The 15,865-nt window shown below is 46.7% G+C and overlaps 1 protein-coding gene across 1 annotated transcript in view; it reads right to left on the reverse strand.

Annotated features, from left to right (window-relative positions):
- Nucleotides 1-15,865, reverse strand: part of INPPL1 (inositol polyphosphate phosphatase like 1) — a 755,507-nt gene that overhangs the window by 437,883 nt on the left and 301,759 nt on the right. Inside the window, exon 3 of the mRNA XM_078658619.1 lies at nt 6,592-6,742. Within this exon, the coding sequence (XP_078514745.1) occupies nt 6,592-6,742 (151 nt within the window). The remainder of the gene's footprint in view (nt 1-6,591; nt 6,743-15,865) is intronic.

Genomic DNA, 15,865 nt, shown 5'->3' on the forward strand with positions numbered 1-15,865 from the left:
TGACCGTTGGTCCTCTAGACGGTACTGACAAGGTCTCATGAATAGTCTTGCCTTTGGGACTATGAATATGCATGACGCCATGGATCCCAGGAGTGATGAGATATGAAGAACAAATGGTTTTATCATCTGGATCAGATCTCAATGTTTCCTTTGTATGGATGATACTCTCTCCTCTGAAAGATACACTCTTTATTTTTGGGTGTCTATTTTTTCTCCTAGAAAATTCAGACATAGTAATGTTGATGTAACTGACGAATTTAAGTTTACCTGTAGAAATTTTCTGGGCAGTAATTTCGCCGGGTATTTGAAGTCTTGTTTTTTCGCCTTAGACTTTGAATCTGGCTTTATCAGCCAATCGTTGAGATATGGGTATACAAATATTCCTTCTTTTTTCAAGTGAACTGCGATCCCTGCCATGCATTTTGAGAAGGTTTGAGGAGCTAGTTTCAGGCCAAAGAGGAGTACAGCATATTGATAGTGACCATTTCCTACCTGGAATCTGAGAAATTTCCTGCGAGAACAGGAAACTGGAATGTGAAAGTAAGCATCCTGTAAGTCTATTGCACACAGCTAATCACCTTTCATTATATGTGGCTAGATCTGATGAAGAGTCAAAATCCAGAATTTTTCTTTGGCAATATATTTGTTGAGGAACTGAAGATCTAGGATGGGTTGAAATAGTTTAACTTGACTTTTTTTGCGGACTAGAAAATATCTTGACTATATTACTCTGTTGTGTTAGTTTTACGGAACCTTTTCTATTGCTCGTTTTGGTAGCACTATACCCGTTTTTGTGATGCAAACTGGGTAGAAGATCGCTCATTGGTGGTTTTGATGGAACGGGAGAAGGAATCTATTTAAATCGAATTACATAGTTGTTTTGTATGATATTTAAATCCCATCTGCCTGTTGTTATATTTTTCCACTCTTCTAGAAAAAGAGTCATTGCTCCCCATACAGGAGGGGGGACATGTAAGGGGGGGTTTAGATCTTAATTACTTGTTTCTTGGTGAATTTCATCCTCTGGAACGTGAGGATTTTGGTGGAGTGGACTTTCTTTTCTGATATCTCCTCTTTTTTTTGGGAGGGTATGCCTTTGTTGGTGTTGAGGCTGGCATGGCCATCTGGGGATTTGAATCCTTTGCTCTGGGCTTGTGTTTGAAGATTTTTTCTATTCCTCCAATTCTACAGCTTTGAGTTTTGCTTCTTTGTTTTTCATTCTGACAATTTCTTCCTCAGTATGCTGCCCGAAGAGTGAGGAACCTGAAAAAGATGAGTTTGCCATTTTTAATAGAACGTCAGGTTTTAGGGAGGATAAACAAAGCCAGGACGATCTTCTCAGTGAAACCCCATGGCAGAATGATGTAGCTGAGAGTTCAACGAGTCAACTGCAGCACTTCAAGATTGTTAAAGAAGGCTCTCTAATCTCGAACCAATTTCAAGAACAAAAGAGTTGCATATGTTATGGTAAATCAGAGGCAACAGATTTCAAATCATCCCAAATCTCTCTATGATACCTCACTAGAAGGACAGTTGCATTGGCATTTTTTAAGTGAGTGCCAGCTTTACCACAGATGTTATTCCTCACAGAGTCTAATCTCTTGCTCACTCTGTCAGGAGGAACCACAGATTCTGGAGCAGAAGTGTGTTTCCTTCTTACCGCTGTAACAATGACAATCAGGCTTAGGACCATTCAGAGTAAATTAGGATCTTGTTGGGGTGGTTTATATTTCTTCAGAAGCCTTGGAGAGGCGGCTTTAACTGTGGCCGGGTTAAGACATTTTTCTTCTACAATGTCCAACAGACATGGTAGATGAAGCAGAAGAGGTTTACGAGCTGCTCTTTGTTGTAGCTTCTCTAGCATGACAAAAACAGTGGGCTGAGAAGTGTCCATGTTAATATTTAACCTAGTTGCTCCCCTAATTAAGGGATCTTGAAAAGTAAGAATATCATCTCCAGGAGATACTCTAGAAGGTGGCTATGGTGTAGACTATATATGTGTTGAATCAGAATAAGGAGATCTTGATCTGGAAGAAGATGCATCGCTTATGTTAGAGGGTGTTCTCAATGATGTTGTCCTAATCGGTGAAGGGGGTTTTCATTTTCTGATTGGGGACATGGAAGTTGCTATTGAAGACATTTTAACTGGTGAAAGGACTAAGGAATGAAAGTGTGTCTGCAAGGGATCCTCTGGAGGCATGACTGTTCTCAGTAGGCAGAGAGGTTTGTCCATTTGATTACCTGGATCACAGGAAGCTTGAGATGAGGTGGAATGAGCAGAAGGTGATCCAGACCACCCTGGTGATGAAGACAGTGCCACTTGTATACCTCTCGATGTTTAGGGAGAAGGATTCAATGTCGTACAGGGTCTATTTTTCAATAACATCGGTTGTAATGGTGATGCATGTCTTTTCGACGTTGCGTGTGTTACCACAGACGTCAAACAAATGGTCTGCTGCAGTGAACAAGCTGGTGCCGTTGAGATTTTTTGCATTGATGGTGATGCGGATATTCTTAAAGTTGATTTTGACAGTGAGCATCGACGGTGATGTGATGTCAAGACTTCGTTTGAAGGAGAGCAAGTTGGCACTAACACTCTCGATGGCGATGATTGGTGTCGATGAAAAGGACGTTGATGGCATTGTCTTAAAAAGGAATTTTTGTCTATAGAGCTCCCTCTGTGGGAGTTTTTGCCAGATCTATGAATTTTACCAGAGGAAGGGCATGAGACAGGCATTTCCTATCTTCTTTTCTTCTTCTGCCCTCATATCCTGCATCAGACCTCTTAATCTGATACCCTCTCAGTCTTTACGAGTAATTTTTGACATTTTACTACAAATGTCACATTTATTTTTTTGATGAGATGGTGACAGGCATACTACACAGACTTTGTGTGCATCAGAAGATGCCTTCTTCCTTCCACAAGAAAGACAGCTGATAAATAGAGAAGGCATTCTGACGGAAAAAATAGGTTGGAGGAGGCTAACCTGCGATCAGATATGGAACTATGTCAAGCAAACTAGTTTTTGAATGGAATGGATTATTCAGCATTTAGGAGTATCAATGAAGATCCTGTGGTGCAGAAACCACATTGCTGAAAAGAATAAACACCCAATCCCTGATATGTGCCCCAGTAATATATAACCAGTAAGGAAAAGAGTTGGGACGTAACAGAGTCAACAGCATTTCATGCCTTCAAGGTGGGATGGCATATGAGGCCTGCAAATGGGGAAGGAATATCAGAGCCCCCAGGGCTAAGGCAGAAGAATCAAGTATCGACCAACCTTCATTTGGCCTTGGCTACAAACACCTCTTGTTATCTATTAGCCAGACATATTGTCTCCAATACATTACATATACTTAGCGTGAGCTTTCAGCCAGCCCCTTCCTCATGATTGGATGGTTTTCTTGTCTATCTCACTTCCCTGCTCCTGATTCGATGGTTGTTTTCACTATACTTGACTAGTCCTGCCCAAGACAAATATTGTCTTACAGTGTTTTGGCTAGATGAGGTATCCTTCCACTCCTGATGTCCCACCTTACTGGTCAGTGCACTGGAGGGGCTATTTTCAGTGACTCTCTACTGCTCTCTATCTTTCCTCTCCCTCTCCCCCTCGTTGCATCCAGGACTCGATTGCTTTCGCAGTCCAGCCTCCTATGGTTTCTAAAGGCACGCAGTAGTATCATCCATTGCGAAAATGGATTTGTGATCCTTCTAATATGGCGCTTCATTTGTGTGCCTGTACACTTGTGCGTGGCTGGCATCTTCAAATGGGTTTTTATTTTAACAAGTCCCATTCAAATATGACTGCCACGGATGCACATGCATCCCCAATTAGCCACCCTTGAACAGAATGTGATCAAATAACACAAAATGCATTCAAAGATGGCCATCATGGATATATGCACAACCACAGCAGCTATCTTTGCATGTATTTTGCAATAATTAAAAATGCTGTTCAAAGATGGTTGTGGACGCAAAGTTATCCACAGCGACCATTTAGAAATGGCATTTTGTTAAATAAAACAGAATGCCTTCTAAGAAGGTCAATGCGGATGTCTGTGCAATTGCCGCAGTTAGCTAGGATAGCAACACGCGGTGGCAAAGGCAATCGGTTTCAAAGTCGAGACCTACTGCCTTTGCCAAACTTGTTTATACAATTACTGTAGGCCCAAAAACTACGAGTGGTGCTAATGACCTATAAAAGCTAACAACTTATAAAAGTCTCCTCTTTTTCCATCCCACAACATTTTAGCCTACTCCGCCTGGGTTCGGTCTGTGCCTATGTATGGGCTTGTGTTTATATACAACAAGCTTAGCTGGAGAAAGGGGTTGGGAGACTATACAGGTTTGTGTACATTAAGCGGGAATTTTTACATTTTGAATTATACAATTAAATTACACTTACCATGTCCACTCTATTAGCAAAGAACAAATACAAGGCCTGTAAAATCTGGAGGAGTGTTGTGTTGCCGATTAATCGCATGCGTGCGGGCGGAATTCCGCTCGTACGCGGAGTTTTGCGAAACCGCATTTTACGTGACGAGCTGGGCTCGTCATCAGCGTAGCAGGAGGCTACCTCATGACGAGCCCAGCTCGTCATCAGCGTGGAAGGGGTTAAAGGCTTTTCCACAATCAATGCACATGGATGCCCACATTCAAAAAGCCATTTATAGTAAACTGCATCACCACATTAGGAAACTTTGACACAAGTGACCGACAAAGATAATTCTGCGCTGGCACAAGCGACTGACTTAGATTACCAAGGAAGCATCAACATGGCTAGTCTTCCTAGTCTCTTCACTTCCAGCCATTGATCCCAATAGATGTACAATGAAAATGGAAAACAAGGCTCCAGCACCATGTAGGATTAGATCAAATAAAGCAGCTGGGGGGTGCTTCTCTATCAGCACTCTTTGCTGCCAGATGGAGTCCCAGGAAATAAGAACCTAACAAGGACTACATAAATGAAGTAAATGGCTAGAGTGATAGCCCCTGAATGCACTCTTCTCTCTCTACCTACACTCCTGTGTTTGAATGGTATTTCCACCTATTCAACTCTATGGTGATAACTCTTTCGGGCCCAGAATCCAACGAGGTCTCAACTTGTCTTAGGGAATGGCATCAGATGTCTCTCTGATGAGATGCCTTGCTTGACCTCTAGACCCAACCTCAACATCTCATAGACTATTCTATGAATCCTTGGCTGAACCTTGGCATATGTTCAAATGTTTACACATAGGTTCACAATTGGAAAGCACATTGACCTGCATTTCCTCTGGATGGCCATATGCATCTGACATTACCTAATCTAAGTCAGCATGGTGAGGCAAACAACGACGGAATGGCCCCAAGTACTTAGTAGTGGCTGAGATTCATTTAAGCATTCCATCCAATTTCTTTTTGTATTTTTCATTGTGACGGCCTTAATTTGACGGGTATGCCCAGATATTCGAACCAAGCTTCACCCAATTGAAGAGGTCCACCGAGGCCGAAACCAGTCTTGGGTTTCTGGTGTTATGGTTCTGGAACGCGGCAGTCCTCAGACTGCACACTACACTGGCTCCGACTCTTCCATGTACGATTGAGGCAGACCTAAACCTCAGATGGTGGGCACTAAGTATATTTGCCAAGAGATGAATTGCGATGGCGTGGAACTCTGTAGTGGGGCCCATTCTGGAGCCTGGGTGAGAGAGATCACCATGCGGGTTAGGCCAGAGGAAAGGGTGTTGCTTAGGGTTGACGCACAAGGGGTAATACGACGCCCAATAGCTGGTCTGTGGACGGAGGTGTTGGAGAGCTGGGAACAACTAGAGGGTGATGTGGGGGTCAGAACCCGAGGAGCAGAATGGGTCTGTCTGTGGAGATCGAGGCAGGGACCTGGGTGATGGTGTAGGAGCGAGTGCTCTCTGAGTAGAGTTCCCCTTCTTCTTTAGGGTACAGCACCTCCCACCTGCTGTGGTCTCCCTGGCTGCCCATGCGCCCCAAATCCTCCCCCCGCCCCTTCCCCTGGATGTGGCGAGATTGCCCGTACACATTCGGGAGCTTTTGTCCCCCTTAGCCACGCCTCCTCTGATATTATTCATTACCTGTAGCCAACACACACCCTGAGACAGTGTTAGGTTTTCTTTTTACCTAAGTTACTTCCCATATTTTCCCCTTCCCTCCTCCCTGGCCCACGGTCTTATGGGCCACATGGGAAGTAGCGATTTGATGCAAACGCATAGGCTGATTTGGCAAACACGTTATAAGCATGGAGCAGTACATTAGTATTTTAAAGTTAGGTTGTGCGCCTTTGGAACTTCCTGGGGATGCTCATGAGAGAATTTGACTATCATGCCACGTTTTTGTTACACATGCTTATTGCATGTTGTTTAGGAGGCCTTGCAGAGGTATGGTCTTGACTACTGTGGATTTGTTCTCACCAAAATGCCAATAAACATATGTTTGAAGAAAAAAAAACCTTGGCCTAGGAATTTTGTCTTTTGAATTGTAAATACACTAAGAATGGTCTATCTTTTCATGCTGGCAAACATGAATGAACCCATAGTAGTGAAACCAAAATGACAGAGCCCTGCAGAAGGGTGTACCTGAATAGTCTCGGTCCTCAAAGTTCTCTTTCTCCTTCTCTCTGTCGACAGGGTAGAGTAGTGTGCAGACCAGGCCCTGGGCGGGCTGCAGGTACTGGGTGATTAGGTCACCCAAGGACTTGAAGCGCCTCACCTGGACTCCCTGTGACGTCTGGAAGAGACAACATGGAATGAATCAGGAGAAGATGCTGATGGGCCAAACAGGCAACATTTTAGACTTAATATCAAAGTAATTAAAGCAATAGTCTTCATGGTTTTACTGCAATAAACAAACATGCTCAAGAAACCCTACAAATGCAAAAAGTGATGAAAAACGAGTTGTTCGCTCATAATTTAAGAGTGACACTTCTGTCCAGTTTGATGACATGTTAGAGTTAACGGTACAGTATACATGAAAGATAGTACCTGCAACATACAGGGCCCAAATTCATACAGCACAGATGACATACTTACTGACTCGGTGTGAAAGATGATGGTTTGTTGCCCTCGGCTATTGAGCTGCATACCACAGTCGGGAAAGGTCCCCTTCATTCGGTCACTAGTTGAAATGGGGTATCGTGGATATCAATTTGATAAAGGATCTCTTATAGAGTTTTAAGTGGACCCACTTGAAAAACACGAAAATGAATGTTTAAGGTGAAACTTAACCCTAAAGGACTTTACAAAACAAGTGGAAATAATCACAGTGTTTCTATGAAACACACTGTTTGGGTCAGGGGAAGGAAGAAAGGATTAGAGAATTAATTGATGGCCAGGAGATTAAGGAAGCATAGCATTTGCATGTGTGTAGGAAAGTGCTCCTTTTTGCACAGTTACCTCCCACTTTTTGCCTGATGTCTGAGGCACTTTGACTAAAGGTGCACTGGGTCCCTGCTAATCAGGTTCCCAGTGTCTGTGTTCTTTCCCAAAACGTTACCGTTGTTTCCACAATTGGCACATCTCTGGGTCACCTATAAGTCCCCTGTAAAGGGTACCACTGGTACCAAGGGCCTTGTGACCAGAGAGGGTCTCCAAGGGCTGCAGCATGTATTGTGTCACCCTCAGAGACCCATCCCCAAACACATACACTGCCATTGTGTTTTGGTGCAGACAAAACCTAAGAGTCGACATGGCACACATCCCTGTTTGCCATACCCACCAACACTGCCTGCGGCATAGGTGAGCCATCCCTCTAGCAGGCCTCACAGCCCTATGGCAGGGTGCACTATACTACAGGTGAGGGCATAACTGCATGAGCAAATTACCCCTACAGTGCCTAAGTCCATTCTTAAGCATTGTAAGTGCAGTGAAGCCATACTGAGCACATGGGCTGGGAGTTTGTCATTACGAACTCCACAGCTCCATTAATGGCTTTACTGAATGCTAAGAAGTTTGGTATCAAATGTCTCAGCACAATAAACCCATACTGATGTAAGTGTCGAATGTATTGTAAAATGCACTCAGAGGGTATCTTACAGATGCCCCTGAAAAACTGCCAACGCCCTCGTGTTCAGCTGACTGGTCTGCACCAGCCTGCCACACTGAGACATGTCTGACCTCTTGAGGTCAGGGACAAAGCCTGCTTGGGGTGGAGGTGCTCCTCACCAACCTCCAAGCAGGAATAGCATTCAGGGCAGTGAGCAGCAAAGGCTTCCTGCCTTTTGTTATGCTGACGAGGGCCTCTCCAGCTAGCAGGGACGCCTGCATCCTGACCAAGTCCCACTTTGATGTCAGGGTCGGCGGGAAAATTGGTAATCAGGAGGGATCTGTCCCCACTCTGCCAGAACCACCCCTAAGGTGCCTTGGACCGAGGTGCCCACCCCCCCCCCCATTTAGAAAGTCCTCCATCTTGAGTGGAAGAATTTTAGCGAATCAGGTTAGGGGTTGCCCCCCACCCTAAGGGTGTAGTCACCCTAAAGGCAATTAGCCCATTGGCTACCATCTTCCAGTACCTGTAACACGATAAATTCAATATTTAGGGACACCCCCTGAAACTTGATCCTCAGATTCCTGCGACTTAAGAAGAAAAGTATTTAGAAGACAGTGCAGCTGAGTCTGAAGACTACTGATTTGGCCCCAGCCCTGCTGGCCTGTCTCTTTCTCAAAGCCCCTGCTTAGAAGAAGACACCTGTCCTGTGGCCAGCAACTTCCAGAACCCGAAAAAGACAGCCCACTCTTCAATAAAGACCAGATCTTCTGAGAACAGTGGCCCTGTCCAGAAGAATCCAACTAGAAGGACTACGGATCCAACTGGAACCGCAATCCCTGCCCACTCTGGGTGTAAGGGCGCAGAACTAGCTCCCTGGGGTCCCAATAGGACCGTGCGTGTGGGGACTTGGTCAACACCTCTCAACAACACCCACCTCCACACTCAACTTCTAAAGCTTGGACTACTTCAAGGTGACTTCATTCTTTCGTCAGGACCAGGGGGGGAGGCAACTGTAAAACCGTTGGAGAGCGGTGGGGGCAGGTGAGAGGCTAAGGAGAGCATGGGGGGATTCAGGTTAGTGGACACTAAACAAGTAGTAATTCTCCAGTATTAGGGGTGTCTTTCATAGATTCACATGCCTGAATCATTCCCCGTCGTCGAAGTAGGAGTCCCACGGTATATAAAAAAGCAGTAATATGCCATTTGTACATAGCAAATAACAGTTATAATAAACCAGGAAGTAAAGTAGCCTCAGCTACCAATGAAAAACTTCCAAATGAGTGACCATCCAAGTCATTATGTTAGACCAAACTGCAGCCAATCAGGCCACAGCTCCCACCAAGGTATTCTCCCCAGAGACCCAGGCTGTCAGATTTTTTACCGCACGTCGTGTGATAGGGAGTCTCTCTGAGCTCTGCTCAGTTTTTTTTTTTCTCTACTCTTGAAAGTTCTCACTTTCCAACATGTCTACATCTAAGTCCCTTTTCAGGGCCTGTGATTCTTGTGGCAAGGCAAGGCTGTTCAAGGAGGACCCGCATACTCTATGTATATACTGCTTGTATCCTGATCATCAGGCTAAGGAGTGCAAGATTTGTCGCACTTTTCCTACAAAAACCCTCAGGGACAGAGAGGGTCGCCTGCTCCTGTGGATACAGCGGAATAAGGATAAGGATTTGCCACTTTCTGAGGTAGGAAGTTTGGCCTCTATGTCTTCTATGGGATCTAGAAAAAGAATGGCTGAGGGTAAGGTGACTACCCCTAAGGTAAAGGTGGCGAAGCAGGCCCAGCTCACTATTGACGCTGATGAGCCCTCTACCTCAAAAATAAAGAAAGCCTCTGAAAAATCTGTGAAGCCACCAGAATCTAAAAAGACTGTGTCTTTATTGTCACCTCAGAGGCCAGTTACCAAGGCAGCAACTTCTCTGCCGGTTTCCTGTCAGACAGCCACTCCGGTGACTTCTACCATGACTTTCTCCTCACCTAAATCCTCCTTGGTGATGTCCTCGGCGTCCTCTCCAACTTTTGTCCATGTCCAGATTCGTCCCATCTCGTCGACGAAGAAGGTCTCTCCAACCGTCGACGAGCCTCCGTCGACGACGCACTCATCAGCGTCGACAAAAACCTTGCCGGCGACGACAGCTTTAGCGTCGACGAAGAAGAAGAAGACCTTACCGTCGACGACGTCACCGTCGACGAAGGTGCCGTCGACCATCCCATCGTCGACAAGGAAGACCCCGTCGACCATCCAGCCGTCGACAAAAAAGACCCCGTCGACGACCACGTCGACGAAGACCCCGTCGACGACGAAGATGGTTCCGTCGACGGCCCCGTCGACGGCCCCGTCGACGAGGAAAATAGTTCCGTCGACGACGTCGTCGACGACGAAACACGTCTCGTCGACGAAGTCTCAACGACCACAGTTGTCGACGGAGCGATCAACGACGGCGACTGCATCGCTCACAACAAAATCTAAGCCACAAGATATCCCAGTGGCTCAGGAGAATCCAATAACCCCAAAGCTATCATCTTGCACGGATATCCAAGTCTGGTCAGCAAAAACTAACGTGATATCGCTGCCATCTCCAGCCACCACTGCGGCACTACTACAGAAGCGCCCATCCCAGTCTGCATGTATGTCACCACTAACAATGCCAGACAGGCTCTTGGACTCTGAGGTAGAGGACTCTGGTGATGATTTATTTCAAGCCAAAAGTCCATCTGAATTGCTTATACTTGTAAAGGATCAGGAAGAAGAGGAGCAAGTGACACATTCGCCCAGGTTGGATACTGCACCACCACCAGGGACGCAAATGCCTATGGAGCTTTTCAAAAATGTAATGTCCATGTTGGACGATTACTATCGCCGTTTTCCGCCCTCGGAGTCTGGCGACTCACATATCTCGTCCCCACAGCCCAGAGTAGCCACAGATTCTATGCCTACTATTCCTGAAGAAACGGGGCATAACCTACACATACCGGTGCCCTATAACCAAGCAGATGATGACATTACTGAGGAGGAGGCTCAGGAAGAAGGTGAATTAAATGAATCAGATTCGTCGGAGTATGAAGATTATCAGGCTGACTCACCTTCTCCAGATGAACAACCAAAGGCTGAATCGCCACCGGTGGATATTGCGAATTTCCATAGGATTATGGACAGTGCCACCAAGAGATTTCTCATTTCCATGGAGACTAACGGGACGAATGTTTCCTGTACGACTTTAAGAACTTGTCTCAGAGGCAAAGTTGGTCTATTCCTATTATAGACTTTATTTGGAAAGAAGGTCTAAAAATCATGGCCACACCAAATTCTTTACCTGCAGTCTTACCTCGAGTGGATAAAAAATACAGAGCACCAGCTTCTTCACCTGCTTGCCTGATTGGCCAGGCCAAGACGGAATCGGTCATTGCGCAGGCAGCTCAAAAGAGAGCAAAGAACCCGTCATCTCAAATCTCCACTCCAACGGACAGAGACGGGAGACGACTCGATACCATTGGAAAAAAGGTATCAACGATTGCAGCGACCACAGTTAGGGTTGCTAATTCTATGGCAATTCTGGGCAGGTATGACAGGCAAATGTGGTCTGACATATCGCCTTACATTAAGAAGCTGCCTGAACCGGACCGGTCTGAGGTTCAGTGACTCGATAATTCTCGCTTCGGTGCTTACTCTAATCAGGGGTTCCACTCGGCAACTCTGGGCATAAGCTTGCCTAATCTCCACAACGGCCCCACCAATTCCGGGGATGCCTGGCTCCACCTTGGGGACTCCCAGCAAGGGACCATCCCACAGGGAAAGCCAGGACGGGTTCCCCAGAGTTATACAGCGCCGGGACGCCCCGTTGCTGGGGCAGCTGTGCGCTTTACAAGTATACTACATTTACATTTATTTACATTTTTAGGCTATAAAGATCCTGCAAGAAGGGGAGTGTGCATCGTCGGAGATCATTGACGCTGCAGTGGATGTAGCAGCTACAGGATTCAGACAGTTGGCAGGAGCCGCAGTCCTTCGAAGAGAGGGATGGTTGAAATCTACATCCTTTAGGCAGGAGGTACAGGCCAAGGTGTTAAACATGGCTTATGATGGCGAGTACCTATTCGGCTCGCATGTGGATGAGGCTTTACAGGCCATCAAAAAGGATACAGAAACTGCACGATCTTTGGGTACTCTGCAGTATCGCAAATCTTCCTTTCGTGGCGCTAGAGGAAGAGGAAGCTTCTCCAATAGAGGAGGATATTACCAACAGCGCTCCTATACAAACACCCAAAACACCCAGAGGTACCAGCCATATAAGCAACAACCTTATGGCCAAAGAAGAAATACTTATTCACAGCCCCGAGGAAAAACCACATTTCGGGGGAGAGACAACACCAACAAGAAGTGAGAATCACTTCCTGCCGCCAATGTGTCCCAGCCAAAAACGAATTGGAGGAAGACTATCCCTACATTGCTCAAAATGGTCAAAGATTACTACAGACAAATGGGTGCTGGATGTGGTGTCCAAGGGCCACATATTGGAATTTGTAAAAACCCCTCCAAATTCACCACCAAAGGGGCCGCCCCCAGCACATCTCAAGGAGCTATTCATCCAAATCAATGCACTGATTCGAAAGGGGGCAATCGAGAGAGTACCTCAACACCAGAGAGGAACAGGCTTTTACTCTCGTTTTTTCTTGATACGCAAAAAATCAGGGGAATGGCGCCCAATCCTCGATTTGCGTGCCCTCAACCAATACATCAAAAAATTAACGTTCAGAATGTTAACTCTCCAAGAGATCCTCCAGTTTTTGGCAGAAGGGGACCACTTGGCAACACTCGACCTTCAGGATGCCTACTTCCACGTACCTATTTTCCCCAGACACAGGAAGTTCCTAAGGTTCAGAGTGGCTGGCAGGGATTTCCAATTCAAGGTGCTTCCCTTTGGACTACGTTCAGCCCTGAGGGTATTCACAAAAATGTTGGCACCTGTAGCGGCCCACTTACGATTGCAGGGTATTCAGATATACCCATATCTGGACGATTGCCTTATCAAGGCCAATTCCTACGACACAGCAAGCGAACATGTCCAGAAATGCCTTTGCCTGCTTCAAAGCCTGGGGTTTTCAGTGAACTTCGAGAAATCGGATCTGATACCATCACAAAGGAAGTCTTTCCTAGGAGCAACGCTGGATTCCAAGCTCGCTCAGGTCTTCATTTCAAGCGAAAGACAGGACAAGATCAGAACAATGGCAACTACCCTCCTCAGAAAAGAGTGCGTTTCTGTTCGGAGATTCAAATCTTTCCTAGGGATGATCTCATCATGCATCCCTCTCACTCCAAACTGTCGTCTGAGGATGAGACCCTTACAAGAGGAACTCAGTCTCCAATGGGTGCAGGTATCAGGTTCCTTCGAGGACATCATCACCTTAACACCTCGAATGAAGAATACAATTCTGTGGTGGAGTCAGAAACGCCACCTGCAAGTGGGTTGTGCTTTCCTCGCAGAAGTCCCCAGATTCATAGTGACCACGGATGCCTCACTAGAAGGTTGGAGCGCTCACCTTCAAGGGATGACGATCAGTGGCAAATGGGACGCTCAACAAAAGAAATGGCACATCAATCTGTTGGAATTAAGGGCCATATTCCTCGCCTTAAAATCCTTTCAGGCAGTGCTAGAAGGCTCGACAGTGTTAATTCGAACAGACAACACAACGAGCATGCATTACCTGAACAAGCAGGGGGGCACCAGATCAGCCCGATTGTCTCAACAGGCTCAAGAGATCTGGATTTGGGCTCTGGATCACGACATCAACTTGTCAGCGGTGCATGTTCCAGGAGTAGCCAATGTCCTGGCAGATTCACTGAGCAGATCCAAAAACAGCACTCACGAATGGGAACTGCATCAGCCAGCGCTGGATCGGATCTTCCACAGATGGGGTCACCCCGATCTGGATCTTTTCGCAACATATCAGAACAAGAAATGTACCCACTTTGCGAGCTGGGTTCCCCACAGAGAATCTTGCGGGGATGCTCTGTCAATGAATTGGGAACGGATATTTGCCTACGCCTTCCCGCCAATTCCGTTAATTCCCAAGGTCATCAAGAAAATGAGGAGACAACCGTGTCGCATAATTCTGATTGCTCCACGGTGGCCACGACAATATTGGTTCACACAGCTTCTCCTTCTTTCAGAGCGCGAACCAGTCCAACTGCCTCAAATTCCGAATCTTCTGACAATTCAAGAAGGCAGGGTGTATCATCCGGACCCTCATTCTCTGAAATTATCGGCTTGGCTCCTCAACACCATGAATTTGCACACTTGAACATTCCACAAGACTGTCAAGAAGTCCTGGCCAATGCTAGAGCGCCTTCAACAAACAAAACTTACAAACTCAAGTGGAAGCGTTTTTAGGTCTCGCCTGTCGATGCGCATGCGCATCGAGCTTGCGAGCCTATTGCGGCTTAAACAACCTTTAACTAAGAAGCAAGGAATCGTGGCGATTCCTTGCAGTGCCCGTGACTTTTAAGCTCAATGCGCATGTGCATTGAGCTTAAAAGCGCGTGCACATCAGTTCCCTCAGCCGCAATCGCCGTCTGTTCCCTCAGCCGCATTCCTCCCGACACCTTTTGAAGTGAAGCTTAGCTTCACTTCAAAGGCCCCGGCTTCTTCACACCCACATGCCGCTCTCCCCGCTCCGCCCCCTCCCCTGCCCGCCGTGTGCATTTCTCCTCCACCCCCTCCCCACAGCAATGCCCTCCGTCTTGTTTGTTAATTTCCTCCAACTGCCCATCTCCTTTCAATACGTTTCCATTTAATCGCCTACCTCTCGATGTCCCTCATCCTCATCTCAACTCATCTATCACTCCAGCTATCTCCTCTTACACGTTATACGAATATCTCTCTCTTCACCTCCGTCCCACGATCTCTCATCTCTCTTCCTTTCACCCTCTAATCACGATCGTCTATTCTGTTGCTCTCCCCTCGCTAGCCCTCTCCCCCACCTATTAATCTTTTCTGTTTTCTACACAATTTTAACCCTCTTACGTCTTCCTTTTCTCCCTCGTGCTTCCTTCATCTTTCCTTCTCTAACCATTTTCCTCGTCCGCCTCCCGCCATCTCTATACACCTCTCCCCTTCTGTGACCGTCACTCTCCTTCCCTGCATCTCCGTCGCTCTAAGCACCCCTATATCTCAGCCCTCTTACCCCCGTCGCACCTATTTAATCTCTAACTTCTGTCATGTCTCCCCAGTACCCATCTACTCCTGTTGGGTCACCTCGTGCTCTTCTCCTCTGTCCCACATGTCCTTTCATTTTCCCTCTCGCAATCCCATTTTACAGCTGCTCTTCTGATGTGTTCTCTCCATTGCTGCATGTTTCCTGTTTCTACTTTTTCCTATTGTCTGTTTCCCTACCCTCGCTCTCCCCAGCCCCCGCCTCCATTTGTCTCCGCTCACTCTCTATCCATTTCTCTGCACGTTTCCATCTCCCGGTTAAATAATATTTTATTGGCAAGACAAATCAGCTAGACATTCACGGAAGAGAACAGGACGAGCTGCCAGCCCTCCAGCCCTCGACCCTGTTCAATATGCCCTGTTCAGTGACGAGGGAAGGCACATGCTGAGGTGCCATTTCTGACAGGGTGGAAATAAGCCGTTCTGCAGGCCTGTGCGCGTTTCCCTCAGGGGAAAGAGTCCGAGTTTTTGTGCCGCGCTATGTTGCCGTTTGTGGGAGACGTTCGCTTGCTGTGGAGCACGATGCCATGGTGTAAATCTACATGATGTCACCCCGTCCTTCCGAATCCCCCCCCTCACCAGTTTCTCACAACTCAGGGATAGTCGTAGAAATTGAGTTCAAGGGGTACCCCAGCCTGTCCCAGCCTCCCCC

This window comes from Lissotriton helveticus, chromosome 8 (genome assembly GCF_964261635.1).
Source record: "Lissotriton helveticus chromosome 8, aLisHel1.1, whole genome shotgun sequence".
Taxonomy (NCBI): domain Eukaryota; kingdom Metazoa; phylum Chordata; class Amphibia; order Caudata; family Salamandridae; genus Lissotriton; species Lissotriton helveticus.